At 41.9% G+C, this 18,426-nt stretch overlaps 1 protein-coding gene across 2 annotated transcripts in view; it reads right to left on the reverse strand.

The window, feature by feature from the left end:
- Positions 1-18,426, reverse strand: part of pde4dip (phosphodiesterase 4D interacting protein) — a 199,489-nt gene that overhangs the window by 75,016 nt on the left and 106,047 nt on the right. For both annotated transcript variants that reach the window (XM_034179347.1, XM_034179346.1), the window contains 6 exons: positions 13,573-13,677; positions 12,631-12,768; positions 10,887-11,066; positions 9,096-9,290; positions 8,745-8,972; positions 7,578-7,725 (listed from right to left, as the gene is read on the reverse strand). In XM_034179347.1, coding sequence (XP_034035238.1) covers positions 7,578-7,725; positions 8,745-8,972; positions 9,096-9,290; positions 10,887-11,066; positions 12,631-12,768; positions 13,573-13,677 — 994 coding nt within the window. The remainder of the gene's footprint in view (positions 1-7,577; positions 7,726-8,744; positions 8,973-9,095; positions 9,291-10,886; positions 11,067-12,630; positions 12,769-13,572; positions 13,678-18,426) is intronic.

Here is an 18,426-nt window from a genome sequence, read left to right on the forward strand (position 1 = left end):
ATTGGGGTGATATGGTACTACGAGGTCCCTAAGATAAGATGGGACCTGATTATTCAAAACCTTATAAGTAAGAAGAAGAATTTTAAATTCTATTCTAGAATTAACAGGAAGCCAATGAAGAGAGGCCAATATGGGTGAGATATGCTCTCTCCTTCTAGTCCCCGTCAGTACTCTAGCTGCAGCATTTTGAATTAACTGAAGGCTTTTTAGGGAACTTTTAGGACAACCTGATAATAATGAATTACAATAGTCCAGCCTAGAGGAAATAAATGCATGAATTAGTTTTTCAGCATCACTCTGAGACAAGACCTTTCTGATTTTAGAGATATTGCGTAAATGCAAAAAAGCAGTCCTACATATTTGTTTAATATGCGCTTTGAATGACATATCCTGATCAAAACTGACTCCAAGATTTCTCACAGTATTACTAGAGGTCAGGGTAATGCCATCCAGAGTAAGGATCTGGTTAGACACCATGTTTCTAAGATTTGTGGGGCCAAGTACAATAACTTCAGTTTTATCTGAGTTTAAAAGCAGGAAATTAGAGGTCATCCATGTCTTTATGTCTGTAAGACAATCCTGCAGTTTAGCTAATTGGTGTGTGTCCTCTGGCTTCATGGATAGATAAAGCTGGGTATCATCTGCGTAACAATGAAAATTTAAGCAATACCGTCTAATAATACTGCCTAAGGGAAGCATGTATAAAGTGAATAAAATTGGTCCTAGCACAGAACCTTGTGGAACTCCATAATTAACTTTAGTCTGTGAAGAAGATTCCCCATTTACATGAACAAATTGTAATCTATTAGACAAATATGATTCAAACAACCGCAGCGCAGTGCCTTTAATACCTATGGCATGCTCTAATCTCTGTAATAAAATTTTATGGTCAACAGTATCAAAAGCAGCACTGAGGTCTAACAGAACAAGCACAGAGATGAGTCCACTGTCCGAGGCCATAAGAAGATCATTTGTAACCTTCACTAATGCTGTTTCTGTACTATGATGAATTCTAAAACCTGACTGAAACTCTTCAAATAGACCATTCCTCTGCAGATGATCAGTTAGCTGTTTTACAACTACCCTTTCAAGAATTTTTGAGAGAAAAGGAAGGTTGGAGATTGGCCTATAATTAGCTAAGATAGCTGGGTCAAGTGATGGCTTTTTAAGTAATGGTTTAATTACTGCCACCTTAAAAGCCTGTGGTACATAGCCAACTAACAAAGATAGATTGATCATATTTAAGATCGAAGCATTAAATAATGGTAGGGCTTCCTTGAGCAGCCTGGTAGGAATGGGGTCTAATAAACATGTTGATGGTTTGGATGAAGTAACTAATGAGAATAACTCAGACAGAACAATCGGAGAGAAAGAGTCTAACCAAATACCGGCATCACTGAAAGCAGCCAAAGATAACGATACGTCTTTGGGATGGTTATGAGTAATTTTTTCTCTAATAGTTAAAATTTTGTTAGCAAAGAAAGTCATGAAGTCATTACTAGTTAAAGTTAATGGAATACTCAGCTCAATAGAGCTCTGACTCTTTGTCAGCCTGGCTACAGTGCTGAAAAGAAACCTGGGGTTGTTCTTATTTTCTTCAATTAGTGATGAGTAGAAAGATGTCCTAGCTTTACGGAGGGCTTTTTTATAGAGCAACAGACTCTTTTTCCAGGCTAAGTGAAGATCTTCTAAATTAGTGAGACGCCATTTCCTCTCCAACTTACGGGTTATCTGCTTTAAGCTACGAGTTTGTGAGTTATACCACGGAGTCAGACACTTCTGATTTAAAGCTCTCTTTTTCAGAGGAGCTACAGCATCCAAAGTTGTCTTCAATGAGGATGTAAAACTATTGACGAGATACTCTATCTCCCTTACAGAGTTTAGGTAGCTACTCTGCACTGTGTTGGTATATGGCATTAGAGAACATAAAGAAGGAATCATATCCTTAAACCTAGTTACAGCGCTTTCTGAAAGACTTCTAGTGTAATGAAACTTATTCCCCACTGCTGGGTAGTCCATCAGAGTAAATGTAAATGTTATTAAGAAATGATCAGACAGAAGGGAGTTTTCAGGGAATACTGTTAAGTCTTCTATTTCCATACCATAAGTCAGAACAAGATCTAAGATATGATTAAAGTGGTGGGTGGACTCATTTACTTTTTGAGCAAAGCCAATAGAGTCTAATAATAGATTAAATGCAGTGTTGAGGCTGTCATTCTCAGCATCTGTGTGGATGTTAAAATCGCCCACTATAATTATCTTATCTGAGCTAAGCACTAAGTCAGACAAAAGGTCTGAAAATTCACAGAGAAACTCACAGTAACGACCAGGTGGACGATAGATAATAACAAATAAAACTGGTTTTTGGGACTTCCAATTTGGATGGACAAGACTAAGAGACAAGCTTTCAAATGAATTAAAGCTCTGTCTGGGTTTTGGATTAATTAATAAGCTGGAATGGAAGATTGCTGCTAATCCTCCACCCCGGCCCGTGCTACGAGCATTCTGACAGTTAGTGTGACTCGGGGGTGTTGACTCATTTAAACTAACATATTCATCCTGCTGTAACCAGGTTTCTGTTAGGCAGAATAAATCAATATGTTGATCAATTATTATATCATTTACCAACAGGGAATTAGAAGAGAGAGACCTAATGTTAATAGACCACATTTAACTGTTTTAGTCTGTGGTGCAGTTGAAGGTGCTATATTATTTTTTCTTTTTGAATTTTTATGCTTAAATAGATTTTTGCTGGTTATTGGTGGTCTGGGAGCAGGCACCGTCTCTACGGGGATGGGGTAATGAGGGGATGGCAGGGGGAGAGAAGCTGCAGAGAGGTGTGTAAGACTACAACTCTGCTTCCTGGTCCCAACCCTGGATAGTCACGGTTTGGAGGATTTAAGAAAATTGGACAGATTTCTAGAATTGAGAGCTGCTCCATCCAAAGTGGGATGGATGCCGTCTCTCCTAACAAGACCAGGTTTTCCCCAGAAGCTTTGCCAATTATCTATGAAGCCCACCTCATTTTTTGGACACCACTCAGACAGCCAGCAATTCAAGGAGAACATGCGGCTAAACATGTCACTCCCGGTCCGATTGGGGAGGGGCCCAGAGAAAACTACAGAGTCCGACATTGTTTTTGCAAAGTTACACACCGATTTAATGTTAATTTTAGTGACCTCCGATTGGCGTAACCGGGTGTCATTACTGCCGACGTGAATTACAATCTTACCAAATTTATGCTTAGCCTTAGCCAGCAGTTTCAAATTTCCTTCAATGTCGCCTGCTCTGGCCCCCGGAAGACAACTGACTATGGTTGCTGGTGTCGCTAACTTCACATTTCTCAAAACAGAGTCGCCAATAACCAGAGTTTGTTCCTCGGCGGGTGTGTCGTCGAGTGGGGAAAAACGGTTAGAGATGTGAACGGGTTGGCGGTGTACACGGGGCTTCTGTTTAGGGCTACGCTTCCTCCTCACAGTCACCCAGTCGGCCTGCTTTCCCGGCTGCTCGGGATCTGCCAGGGGGTAACTAACGGCGGCTAAGCTACCTTGGTCCGCACCGACTACAGGGGCCTGGCTAGCTGTAGAATTTTCCACGGTGCGGAGCCGAGTCTCCAATTCGCCCAGCCTGGCCTCCAAAGCTACGAATAAGCTACACTTCAATCAATCAATCAATCAATTTTTTTTATATAGCGCCAAATCACAACAAACAGTTGCCCCAAGGCGCTTTATATTGTAAGGCAAGGCCATACAATAATTATGTAAAACCCCAACGGTCAAAACGACCCCCTGTGAGCAAGCACTTGGCTACAGTGGGAAGGAAAAACTCCCTTTTAACAGGAAGAAACCTCCAGCAGAACCAGGCTCAGGGAGGGGCAGTCTTCTGCTGGGACTGGTTGGGGCTGAGGGAGAGAACCAGGAAAAAGACATGCTGTGGAGGGGAGCAGAGATCGATCACTAATGATTAAATGCAGAGTGGTGCATACAGAGCAAAAAGAGAAAGAAACAGTGCATCATGGGAACCCCCCAGCAGTCTACGTCTATAGCAGCATAACTAAGGGATGGTTCAGGGTCACCTGATCCAGCCCTAACTATAAGCTTTAGCAAAAAGGAAAGTTTTAAGCCTAATCTTAAAAGTAGAGAGGGTGTCTGTCTCCCTGATCTGAATTGGGAGCTGGTTCCACAGGAGAGGAGCCTGAAAGCTGAAGGCTCTGCCTCCCATTCTACTCTTACAAACCCTAGGAACTACAAGTAAGCCTGCAGTCTGAGAGCGAAGCGCTCTATTGGGGTGATATGGTACTACGAGGTCCCTAAGATAAGATGGGACCTGATTATTCAAAACCTTATAAGTAAGAAGAAGAATTTTAAATTCTATTCTAGAATTAACAGGAAGCCAATGAAGAGAGGCCAATATAGGTGAGATATGCTCTCTCCTTCTAGTCCCCGTCAGTACTCTAGCTGCAGCATTTTGAATTAACTGAAGGCTTTTTAGGGAACTTTTAGGACAACCTGATAATAATGAATTACAATAGTCCAGCCTAGAGGAAATAAATGCATGAATTAGTTTTTCAGCATCACTCTGAGACAAGACCTTTCTGATTTTAGAGATATTGCGTAAATGCAAAAAAGCAGTCCTACATATTTGTTTAATATGCGCTTTGAATGACATATCCTGATCAAAAATGACTCCAAGATTTCTCACAGTATTACTAGAGGTCAGGGTAATGCCATCCAGAGTAAGGATCTGGTTAGACACCATGTTTCTAAGAAATTAGAGGTCATCCATGTCTTTATGTCTGTAAGACAATCCTGCAGTTTAGCTAATTGGTGTGTGTCCTCTGGCTTCATGGATAGATAAAGCTGGGTATCATCTGCGTAACAATGAAATTTAAGCAATACCGTCTAATAATACTGCCTAAGGGAAGCATATATAAAGTGAATAAAATTGGTCCTAGCACAGAACCTTGTGGAACTCCATAATTAACTTTAGTCTGTGAAGAAGATTCCCCATTTACATGAACAAATTGTAATCTATTAGACAAATATGATTCAAACCACCGCAGCGCAGTGCCTTTAATACCTATGGCATGCTCTAATCTCTGTAATAAAATTTTATGGTCAACAGTATCAAAAGCAGCACTGAGGTCTAACAGAACAAGCACAGAGATGAGTCCACTGTCCAAGGCCATAAGAAGATCATTTGTAACCTTCACTAATGCTGTTTCTGTACTATGATGAATTCTAAAACCTGACTGAAACTCTTCAAATAGACCATTCCTCTGCAGATGATCAGTTAGCTGTTTTACAACTACCCTTTCAAGAATTTTTGAGAGAAAAGGAAGGTTGGAGATTGGCCTATAATTAGCTAAGATAGCTGGGTCAAGTGATGGCTTTTTAAGTAATGGTTTAATTACTGCCACCTTAAAAGCCTGTGGTACATAGCCAACTAACAAAGATAGATTGATCATATTTAAGATTGAAGCATTAAATAATGGTAGGGCTTCCTTGAGCAGCCTGGTAGGAATGGGGTCTAATAAACATGTTGATGGTTTGGATGAAGTAACTAATGAAAATAACTCAGACAGAACAATCGGAGAGAAAGAGTCTAACCAAATACCGGCATCACTGAAAGCAGCCAAAGATAACGATACGTCTTTGGGATGGTTATGAGTAATTTTTTCTCTAATAGTTAAAATTTTGTTAGCAAAGAAAGTCATGAAGTCATTACTAGTTAAAGTTAATGGAATACTCAGCTCAATAGAGCTCTGACTCTTTGTCAGCCTGGCTACAGTGCTGAAAAGAAACCTGGGGTTGTTCTTATTTTCTTCAATTAGTGATGAGTAGAAAGATGTCCTAGCTTTACGGAGGGCTTTTTTATAGAGCAACAGACTCTTTTTCCAGGCTAAGTGAAGATCTTCTAAATTAGTGAGACGCCATTTCCTCTCCAACTTACGGGTTATCTGCTTTAAGCTACGAGTTTGTGAGTTATACCACGGAGTCAGACACTTCTGATTTAAAGCTCTCTTTTTCAGAGGAGCTACAGCATCCAAAGTTGTCTTCAATGAGGATGTAAAACTATTGACGAGATACTCTATCTCCCTTACAGAGTTTAGGTAGCTACTCTGCACTGTGTTGTTATATGGCATTAGAGAACATAAAGAAGGAATCATATCCTTAAACCTAGTTACAGCGCTTTCTGAAAGACTTCTAGTGTAATGAAACTTATTCCCTACTGCTGGGTAGTCCATCAGAGTAAATGTAAATGTTATTAAGAAATGATCAGACAGAAGGGAGTTTTCAGGGAATACTGTTAAGTCTTCTATTTCCATACCATAAGTCAGAACAAGATCTAAGATATGATTAAAGTGGTGGGTGGACTCATTTACTTTTTGAGCAAAGCCAATAGAGTCTAATAATAGATTAAATGCAGTGTTGAGGCTGTCATTCTCAGCATCTGTGTGGATGTTAAAATCGCCCACTATAATTATCTTATCTGAGCTAAGCACTAAGTCAGACAAAAGGTCTGAAAATTCACAGAGAAACTCACAGTAACGACCAGGTGGACGATAGATAATAACAAATAAAACTGGTTTTTGGGACTTCCAATTTGGATGGACAAGACTAAGAGACAAGCTTTCAAATGAATTAAAGCTCTGTCTGGGTTTTTGATTAATTAATAAGCTGGAATGGAAGATTGCTGCTAATCCTCCGCCCCGGCACGTGCTACGAGCATTCTGACAGTTAGTGTGACTCGGGGGTGTTGACTCATTTAAACTAACATATTCATCCTGCTGTAACCAGGTTTCTGTTAGGCAGAATAAATCAATATGTTGACACTTATTACAAGTACCGTTACTGCTAAAGGAGGCCGAGGAATAACTAAACATTTCACACCCAGAGCAGAAAAGTGCGGGAGAGACAGGAGAAGCCGCCATGCTAAATCGGCTAAGAGCTAGTAGCTACGCTAAGCTAGCGGATTCCTAAAAACACGCAAAGTGAATAATGTGTAAATAATTTAGAGGTGATTCAGCAGAAGGAGTGCTTTAGTTAAGGCACGTAAAGATTACACTGGGAAACAAATCATAATCTAGATAACTAGATCAATCTAACTGCGCAGATTAAACAGCTAACAGATACAGAAAAACACCGCTGTGCTCCGGAACAGGAAGTGATACAATACCGCAGTGAGAGCCAACCACCAGTAGAGGCAAGCAAGGTTAGAGAGTTAGAGTTAGACGCCTCATTTGATGATTCTACTCGTCTGGAATGATTTAATCAAACCTTTCTTCTTCTCAGCCTCTCTTGAGGACAAGTTGATGTGTGTCCACAGATTGGTTGCTGGTTGCTATGGTTATTTCTGCCTGCACAGAGGTTAATGCATGCTGGTACCCACAATGCATCAGTTCCCGTGCCTGGTCAGTATTAGTTTTTACACACAGAACATTTCAGGGGTTAAAGGTCAGTGAAATAAGTATGATCACCAATAACACCGCCACCACCATGAGATCATCAGCTCGGACCTCCACAGTCCCTGCTGATGTCACTACAGACACAGGCCCATGCTTCTCTGATGCCCACCTCCAAACTCAGACAGTCCGGTATCTGGACCATCTTGGAGGGCGGGGTCTCTGGATGGTGGAGCCACCTGCTGGTCCACGTTTTCTCTCAAGTCATGGATCCTCTGGGCCAGGAGGTCAGAAGGATCTGCTGTCTGACTCTGGAAGCCCTACAGTGGAGAGACACACACACACACACACACACACACACACACACACACACACACACACACACACACACACACACACACACACACACACACACACACACACACACACACACACACACACAGGTTATTTGTACATAAATGAAAGTACACAAGAGGAAACTATCAGGTGGGCCTCATCTGGACCCTGGGCCTCCAGTTTAACACCCGTGATTTTAAAAATACAGATAAATCCAGTTTGAAAAAGGTCAGTCGTGGTTTCCAACTCGCTCAGATTACGACAGATTAAAAAGCAACACAAACCATTTTATCCAGTGGATTCGAGTGGGTGTCTGTTTTAAAGCAATTAAATTGATCACCTATTGATCAATTACACTGGTCAACATGATTTCTCTTACATAGATTTTTTTTCAGTGTATTTTGGGTAATTTGGGGCTGAATCTGGTGTTAGTTGTAGTGTAGTTTTGAAAACATATTTCTTGTATCAAGCACTGAAGCAGCTGCCATCTGTCACACGTCTTCACCTCCATAAACCATATGATGGCTGTTTGTTCAGATTTCGCGAACCTGGTTTAAAAACGATGCTTTTGTAGCTGCTTTTGTGCAATTAGTAGCGTCAGTGAGTGAATGAACATTCATTCATTCATTCATTCATCTTCTACCGCTTAGTCCAATTAAGGGTCGCGGGGGGCTGGAGCCTATCCCAGCAGTTATAGGGCGCGAGGCGGGGTACACCCAGGACAGGACGCCAGTCTGTCGCAGGGCCACAACTTTTGCGTAATCAATCAATACGTTACATGCAGAGTACAAAAAAACCTGATGTGATTGAGGAAATCTGAGCTCAGATTCGGATTCAGCACCACAAAATGACCCGAAATCAGTTCTCAAAGTCCATGTAAGAAAAAATTGCTGAGTGTAAATGGACAATTTAGAAATAAGCAGAAAATCCTGACATCATTTTGATTTTATTGAATAATGTATGTCAGTGGTTTCTGACACGCGTGCACAGAGACGCTCCTCACCCTGATGATGTCATCCTTCCCGTGCAGTGTCCTGATCAGTGAGTCCAGCTGGGCAGCCTGACTCGTGCTCTGGTCCTCGCTCTCCTTTTGTCTCTTCAGAGCCAGACGCAGCTCATCCTGCAAAGCCTGGAGCTCTGACGCCTGCACGCCGCAGTTCAGCTGCCTGCGGAGCTCCTGCAGCCTCGTCGCCTGCTCGGCCATCAGCTCGCCAAAACGGCTCACTGCCTCCTGCAGGACGAGTTCAGTAGTTTGGGTGTTAAGCTGCAGCGTGTGTCTAACGTCTGCTGACACGACGTCAACGCCAGATCACAAAACCAAACATGAAGCCTGAAGCCAGAGTATCTGCTTTACCTGGACATACTGGTCCCTGGAGCTGATGGTGTGGAGCAGATCCTGGACCTGCTCCTGGTGCTCCTGGGTCTGGCGTGTCCGGTCGGCCAGCACTTCCTGAAAGAGGTGGTCTTTGAGCTGTAAACGAACCTTCAGCTCCTCCAGAATGTTGCTGGGAACTGACTGAATCTGAGCCAACAGAGAGGAGCGCAGGTCCTGCAGCCCAGACAAAGAACATTAAACCAGAGTGAGTCCAAACCACAGACAGGTACCAGATACCGGCGCAAGACCAAATCAAATCAAATCAATTTTATTTATATAGCACCTAATCACAACAAACAGTTGCCCCAAGGCGCTTTATATTGTAAGGCAAAGCCATACAATAATTATGGAAAAATCCCAACGGTCAAAACGACCCGGAGAAGGAAAAACTCCCTTTTAACAGGAAGAACCTCCAGCAGAACCAGGCTCAGGGAGGGGCAGTCTTCTGCTGGGACTGGTTTGGGCTGAGGGAGAGAACCAGGAAAAAGACGTGCTGTGGAGGGGAGCAGAGATCAATCACTAATGATTAAATGCAGAGTGGTGCATACAGAGCAAAAAGAGAAAGAAACACTCAGTGCATCATGGGAACCCCCCAGCAGTCTACGTCTATAGCAGCATAACTAAGGGATGGTTCAGGGTCACCTGATCCAGCCCTAACTATAAGCTTTAGCAAAATGGAAAGTTTTAAGCCTAATCTTAAAAGTAGAGAGGGTGTCTGTCTCCCTGATCCGAATTGGGAGCTGGTTCCACAGGAGAGGAGCCTGAAAGCTGAAGGCTCTGCCTCCCATTCTACTCTTACAAACCCTAGGAACTACAAGTAAGCCTGCAGTCTGAGAGCGAAGCGCTCTATTGGGGTGATATGGTACTATGAGGTCCCTAAGATAAGATGGGACCTGATTATTCAAAACATTATAATTAAGAAGAAGAATTTTAATTTTTTTCTAGAATTTTTCTATTCTAGAATTAACAGGAAGCCAATGAAGAGAAGCCAATATGGGTGAAATATGCTCTCTCCTTCTAGTCCCTGTCAGTACTCTAGCTGCAGCATTTTGAATTAACTGAAGGCTTTTCAGGGAACTTTTAGGACAACCTGATAATAATGAATTACAATAGTCCAGCCTAGAGGAAATAAATGCATGAATTAGTTTTTCAGCATCACTCTGAGACAAGACCTTTCTAATTTTAGAGATATTGCGCAAATGCAAAAAAGCAGTCCTACATATTTGTTTAATATTAAGATTTGTGGGGCCAAGTACAATAACTTCAGTTTTATCTGAGTTTAAAAGCAGGAAATTAGAGGTCATCCATGTCTTTATGTCTGTAAGACAATCCTGCAGTTTAGCTAATTGGTGTGTGTCCTCTGGCTTCATGGATAGATAAAGCTGAGTATCATCTGTGTAACAATGAAAATTTAAGCAATGCTGTCTAATAATACTGCCTAAGGGAAGCATGTATAAAGTGAATAAAATTGGTCCTAGCACAGAACCTTGTGGAACTCCATAATTAACCTTAATCTGTGAAGAAGATTCCCCATTTACATGAACAAATTGTAATCTATTAGATAAATATGATTCAAACCACTGCAGCGCAGTGCCTTTAATACCTATGGCAGCACACAAAAGTCTGGCTCAGAACCAATCACGGCCCGCCTGATAAATTCACTGAGCTCACTGTGAAGTTTGGATCTGGAACGTAACGATGGGCAGTTGGTTCTGTTTGTAAAATGTACGTTACACAACAGCGCTGTACGTTGTTAAATCGTGATCGTACCTCAGCCTCTTGGGTGCAAGCGTGCAGCGCCCCCTGCAGCTGGCTGATGACGGCATCCCTCTCTCTGAGGATGTGACTCTGCCGCCGCTCGCTCTCCTGCTGCTGCTGCTGGATGCTTTTGTAGGCTCCGCCCACCTGTTCCAGCTCCAGCGTTTTACCACGAAGTAACACCTCCAGACTCTGCAACCAAGACGCGAAGAAAACAAAGCAACAAATCAAGAAACTGCAACGTCACAAAAACACACAACATTTACATTTCAAGTTCTGAGAAACTGCTCGGAGCTTTATTTTCTGCCAGAATCATATTTTATATATAAAGTTTATATTAATTAATTTAAGTTTTTGTAATTCCCAAAAAGTAATGAGTTATGAATTTTTTTAAATTTCTTTGCATCAAAGGCAACATTCTTCTTGCAATATCAAACTGTGATTTAAAAAAAAAACATTCCCAGTGTGATATTACCACAGATAACAAGTGGATTGGTCAGCAAAAATTCATAGTTGGATAACACAAATTTTATTAAATACATGAATAAAATTTTTTTGGTTATTGGAAACTTTACCCTTAAGGTAAAAAGCTGCTCCATTAATACTACATGTGTTTGAAAAACGCTACTGTCTGAAATAACTGCATGTCCATACAAATTATTGAGAGCAAAATATTATTAATTATTCTTATTAGTCATATCTTTCCAAATATAACAATTTCCTTAGAAATACACCTAAAAAATGAGATCAGTTTATTATTCCGAGTCTAGACTTTTACTTGTCAATAAATCCACAGCAGTAGGTGGCATCAAATACCCATGAAAGGAGAATGCCTCAAAGGACTGCTGCTAGTTAGCGTTATGCCAAGAAATGCCAAATGCCAAGAAATAAATGGTTATAGTGATGAATACAGCAGACTCATCAAGGAACTCTCAAGCAGCCAAGAAATAACACTGCAATAGAGTTTAATACAAGATGGCTTTGAAATACTAACAGTCCGAAAAGCTGATCATGGTCTTATGATTGTCCATTTCAAAGCGACTGACAGGCAAATGTCTCTGTACGTGCTTGAAAAAACAAAATGAGGCGCTGTCCACAAAAAATAGCTTTTAACATCATTATTTTCAAATACAAGCAATTTCTTCATAAAAAAACAGTTATTCTTCAGGAAGTCTTTTCCTAAAAACTTGAAAAAGTGCTGGTGGTGGTGGGGGCAGGGTTGTCTCATAATCTAGGTCATCTTATATTTGGTCATGCATCTGAGAAATTTCACATGTTGAAGTATTAATTTGGACACCCCACATGAATCATCCATATTTAGTGAAAACATAAACAGACCATTATTGGTGGTGGTGGTGGTGGGGGGGGGGGGGGGGGGGTTAGTGACTGTCCATCAGATTGTGTTCCAATTGTTCCTAATAACATTATAAGTCAAGTCACATATTTTCTTGCAAAAATATGTTGAGACTTGACTTTGTTTTCATGTTGTACAGAATGCCTGATGAAGGAACGTTTATTTTGTTTAAAGCTTTGATTTGTGACTGTAACAAGATTCCCCGTTAGCTGTTTCATAACAGATTTCCTTGGAATTTGCACATAAAATAAAATGTTAATCTTGCACTGTGTTATTTTTAAAGATTTTGAATTTGGCTGTGCTGAACTTTGACAGACGAGATGAAGCTCATGTTGAACTTCTGTAAATGATGAGATCAGTCTTCATGTTATTTTGCCGTTATTTGAATGTTTGTGTTTTTACCGAGATGGTCTCATCGTTGTTGTTTAGGACGCAGCGCTGCCTCTCCAGGTCTCGCTCCTTCTCTCTGAGGAGCAGCTGCAGTCCACGTGTCTCCTCCTCTTTCTCCTCCATGCAGCGGAACTTCTCGTCCACCGCTCGCTGCAAGTTGGCCGAGACAAGTGTCAATCATCATTAAGCCTCACTCCAGAGTTTGGTGAACAGGGGGAAAGAAAGTTTATTTCTGAACACAAAACATTATTTCACACACTTTGATTCAAAAGAAATAAATCCCAAACAAGTCTTACTCCTCATACGACCAGTAGAGAGCAGTAAAAATGTACATCAAAATTTACAGTTCAAATCAGATTATTTTATGGTCATAAAATGGGCCCTAAAACAGGAGGAGGACTTTGAACTTTAAAGCTGGTTTGGGGGGGGTCACCTGTTTGTTGGGTGGGTCACCTGTTTGTTGGGTGGGTCACCTGTTTCGTGGGCGTGTCACCTGTTTGTTGGGCGGGTCACCTGTTTGGTGGGCGGGTTGCTTGTTTGGTGGGCGGGTCACCTGTTTGGTGGGCGGATCACCTGTTTGGTGGGTGGGTCGCCTTTTTGTTAGATGTGTTGCCTGTTTGTTTAAAGTGTTGCCTGTTTGTCAGGATGGTCGCTGGTTTGTTTGTCAGGTCACCTGTTTGTTGGGTGGGTCACCTGTTTCGTGGGCATGTCGCCTGTTTGTTGGGCGGGTCACCTGTTTGGTGGGCGGGTGGCTTGTTTGGTGGGCGGATCGCCTGTTTGTTGGGTGGGTCACCTGTTTGTCAGGTGGATCGCCTGTTTGCTGGGTGGGTCGCCTTTTTGTTAGATGTGCTGCCTGTTTGTTTAAAGTGTCGCCTGTTTGTCAGGATGGTCGCTGGTTTGTTTGTCAGGTCACCTGTTTGTTGGTCGTGTTCGGCTGCAGCGCTGATGTTTTACCTCCAGAGTTCTGTCCCGCTCTCTGATGCGCTGGCGGAGTTTCTGAAGCAGAGAGTCTCTCTTCTCGTGTGGATTCTGATGCTGCTCTAACAGCTCACAGCAATCCTGGTGAAGGAAACAAAATGTTTTCGACAGATGTGCAACCTTGTGACACATTCAGCAGATATGATGCTGCCCCACAATGCACCTCTCCTGTAACCGCTCAGCGACGTGTTGGTATGAGTACGCTTTATGTCCGAAACACAAATGTACAGAGCTGTTTGACAGAGATGGTGATATGGGCAAAGGGGGCGGGTCTAACCTATTAGAAGAACCCAGTAGAAACTGTTCGGGGTGTGATGTATTCTCCACGGACGTAATCAAAGTTTGGACATGTTCACAAAATGTACAGCGAGGTCGTGGACCAGAGTCAAAGGGGTGACCCTCTGCTTGGGCCATGCTACACACATAAATGACAATACAAAAATACAGGAAATTTTGGGCGCCCATGCCGGTGCACAGGACGGGAGGCCTGCAGAAGAAGACACCATACCCATCTCTGGATGGAGCCACACCTCAAACAGAGAGAAAAAAAAACAGAATCAGGCATCAGAAAAACAACAAATACAGTATAATTTGTCACCATTAAGCAACAAGAAAAACAGAAGAAATACTAAGGTGATCGCCGGCCACTAGCCTTAAACTTCACTAAAAGACCCAGACTTTAGATAAATTTGAGGCCGTGGCATGCTCCATTTACTAATAAAATGAATTAAAAGAGTAAAAATCATAGTAACATTCTATGCCAGTATGCTAGCCATACAAAAGGGAAAATACAACCCCAATTCCAATGAAATTGGGATGTTGTGTGAAATGTAAATAAAAAGAAAATACAATGATTTACAAATCCTCTTCAACCTATATTCAATTTAATACACCACAAAGACAAGATATTTAATGTTCAAACTGATAAACTTTATTGTTTTTGTGCAAATATTTGCTCATTTTGAAATGGATGCCTGCAACAACACTCAATAAGCATTTGGGAACTGAGGACACTAATTGTGAGTGTCATCATTGGGTATCAATCAATCAATCAATCAATCAATTTTTTTTTATATAGCGCCAAATCACAACAAACAGTTGCCCCAAGGCGCTTTATGTTGTAAGGCAAGGCCATACAATAATTACGTAAAACCCCAACGGTCAAAACGACCCCCTGTGAGCAAGCACTTGGCTACAGTGGGAAGGAAAAACTCCCTTTTAACAGGAAGAAACCTCCAGCAGAACCAGGCTCAGGGAGGGGCAGTCTTCTGCTGGGACTGGTTGGGGCTGAGGGAGAGAACCAGGAAAAAGACATGCTGTGGAGGAGAGCAGAGATCAATCACTAATGATTAAATGCAGAGTGGTGCATACAGAGCAAAAAGAGAAAGAAACAGTGCATCATGGGAACCCCCCAGCAGTCTACGTCTATAGCAGCATAACTAAGGGATGGTTCAGGGTCACCTGATCCAGCCCTAACTATAAGCTTTAGCAAAAAGGAAAGTTTTAAGCCTAATCTTAAAAGTAGAGAGGGTGTCTGTCTCCCTGATCTGAATTGGGAGCTGGTTCCACAGGAGAGGAGCCTGAAAGCTGAAGGCTCTGCCTCCCATTCTACTCTTACAAACCCTAGGAACTACAAGTAAGCCTGCAGTCTGAGAGCGAAGCGCTCTATAAAAGTATAAAAGGAGCATCCCCAAAAGGCTCAGCCGTTCACAAGCAAAGATGGAGCAAGGATCACTATTTTGTGAACAACTGCATGAAAAAATGGTCCAACAGTTTAAGAACAATGTTTCTCAACATAAGGAATTTAGGGATTCCATCATCTACAGTCCATAATATAATCAGAAGATTCAGAGAATCTGGAGAACTTTCTACATGTAAGCAGCAAGGCCGAAAACCAACATTGAATGCCCGTGACCTTCGATCCCTCAGGTGGCACAGCATTAAAAACAGACATCATTGTGTAAAGATCTTACTGCGTGGGCTCAGGAACACTTCAGAAAACCATTGTCAGTTAACACAGTTCATCACTACATCTACAAATGCAAGTTAAAACTCTACCATGCAAAGTGAAAGTCAAACATCAACAACATCCAGAAATGCCGCCGCCTTCTCTGGGCCCGAGTTCATTTGAAATGGACAGACACAAAGTGGAAAAGTGTGCTGTGGTCTGATGAGTCCACATTTCAAATTGCTTTTGGAAATCATGGACGTCGTGTCCTCAGGACAAAAGAGGTAAAAGACCATCCAGATTGTTACCAGCGCAAAGTTCAAAAGTCAGCATCTATGATGGTATGGGGATGTGTTAGTGCCCATGACATGGACAACTTACACATCTGTGATGGCACCATCAATGCTGAAAGGTACATCCAGGTTTTGGAGCAACACATGCTGCCATCCAAGCAACGTCTTTTTCAGGGACGTCCCTGCTTATTTCAGCAAGACAATGCCAAGCCACATTCTGCACGTGTTACAACAGCGTGGCTTCGTAGTAAAAGAGTGCGGGTACTAGACTGGCCTGCCTGCAGTCCAGATCTGTCACCCATTGAAAATGTGTGACACATTATGAAGCGCAAAATATGACAACGGAGACCCCGGACTGTTGAACAACTGAAGTGTACATCAAGCAAGAATGGGAACGAATTCCACCTACAAAGTTTCAACAATTAGTGTCCTCAGTTCCCAAATGCTTATTGAGTGTTGTTAGAAGGAAAGGTGATGTAACACAGTGGTAAACATACCACTGTCCCAGCTTTTTTGAAACGTGTTGCAGGCATCCATTTCAAAATGAGCAAATATTTACACAAAAACAATAAAGTTTATCAGTTTGAACATTAAATATCTTGTCTTTGTGGTGTATTCAATTAAATATAGGTTGAAGAGGATTTGCAAATCATTGTATTCTGTTTTTATTTACATGTTACACAAGGTCCCAACTTCATTGGAATTGGGGTTGTAAGTGCGTCTTAAGTCTAGACTTGAAAGTCTCTACAGAATCTGAATGTTTTATTGATGCGGGGTGATCATTCCACTTCACTGACATAGTACAAGTGTGGTGAGGTCAGGCTCTCCTAGCAGCAGTTTGTGGACTGCTTTGTAAATGAAATGTACTGGTCGCTGTCCATGGTGCTAAAAGAATGAAAATGAATGAATAAATAAAGAAACCCTCCCCAGCCTCCTCATACAAATGAAGGTCTTACTTCAAAGTATGCATCGCTCACATGCACGGAGTGTATTTGGTTGTGTGCTTAAATGAAGACGGGCACATTATTGTCAAACCTAAATGTGGACACAACAAAAGTTGCAACAAATGAAAAAGTACAGTGTGTGGCTTAGTGTTGATCGGGTCAAGACAGATTCAGTGAGAATGTGGTATAGACGTTCTGCAATGTGAATGAATTGTGGATGATGCACATGATCATGCATGTGGTTAAGAAAGTAGCGGGAATGTGTCAGACACTGTGCAAACAGGGCACGGACATAATCAGGACACAGTACGGACTTGAAAATGCCACATTTTCCCATTGTAATGGAAATGTAATTTCCGTAATTATTGTATGGCCTTGCCTTACAATATAAAGCGCCTTGGGGCAACTGTTTGTTGTGATTTGGCGCTATATAAATAAAATTGATTTGATTTGATTGTGACCGCCACACCTGTCAGGACATGGTCCATTCTTCACAGCGGTCTTTGTCTGAGTGCGACGGGACCATAAGTGAAAGTACTTGAATGAACTAATTTCAGTTTTATTTCGGAGAGAATGAAGCGTCTGTTTTCTCAACATTTTTGAAGTAAACTTAATGACAGAATTCAAACAGGTTGTGTCAAGTCAGCTGGTTGGTGAAGGGAATAGTTGCATGTTGGTGAAGGGAACAGAGGTGATGAGGAAGTAATGGGTAGATATGGTATCAAGGATAGGAATGGGGAAGGACAGATGGTAGTTGATTTTGCAAAAAGGATGGAAATGGCTGTGGTGAATACCTACTTTAAGAAAAGGGAGGAGCACAGGGTAACATATAAGAGTGGAGGAAGGTGCACACAGGTGGACTACATTCTTTATAGGAGATGCAAGCTAAAAGAAATCAGAGACTGTAAGGTGGTGGCAGGAGAGAGTGTCACTAGACAGCACAGGATGGTTGTTTGTTGGATGACTTTAGAGGTAAAGAAGAAGAAGAGAGTGAGAGCTCAACAAAGGATCAGATGGTGGAAGCTGAAGGAGGAAGACTGTTGTGTGAAATTTAGCGAGCAGGTGAGAGAAGCACTAGTTGGAGAGGAAGCAATTTTGGACAACTGGAAAAGTACTGCAGATGTGGTGAGGGAGACAGCTAGGGCAGTACTGGATATGACATCTGGACAGTGGAAGGAAGACAAGAAGACTTGGTGGTGGAATGAAGAGGTCCAGGAAAGCATAAGGAGAAAGAGGTTGGCGAAAAAGTTTTGGGATAGTCGGAGAGATGAAGAAAGTAGACAAAGAAGTAAGTAGGCGAGAAGAGAAGTGGCAAAAGCAAAGGAAAAGGCATATTGCGAGCTGTACAAGAAGTTGAATAGTAAGGAAGGAGAAAAGGACTTGTACCGATTGGCCAGACAAAGGGACAGAGCTGGAAAGGATGTGCAGCAGGTTAGGGTGGTAAAAGATGCACATGGTAATGTGCTGACAAGTGAGGAGTGTGTGCTGAGAAGGTGGAGGGAATATTTTGAAGAGTTGATGAATAAAGAAAATGAGCGAGAGAAAAGGCTGGATGATGTGGTGAGAGTAAATCAGGAAGTAAAAGAGATTAGCAAGGAAGAAGTGACGGCTGCTATGAAGAGGATGAAGAGTGGAAAGGCAGTTG

This window comes from Thalassophryne amazonica, chromosome 10 (genome assembly GCF_902500255.1).
Source record: "Thalassophryne amazonica chromosome 10, fThaAma1.1, whole genome shotgun sequence".
Taxonomy (NCBI): domain Eukaryota; kingdom Metazoa; phylum Chordata; class Actinopteri; order Batrachoidiformes; family Batrachoididae; genus Thalassophryne; species Thalassophryne amazonica.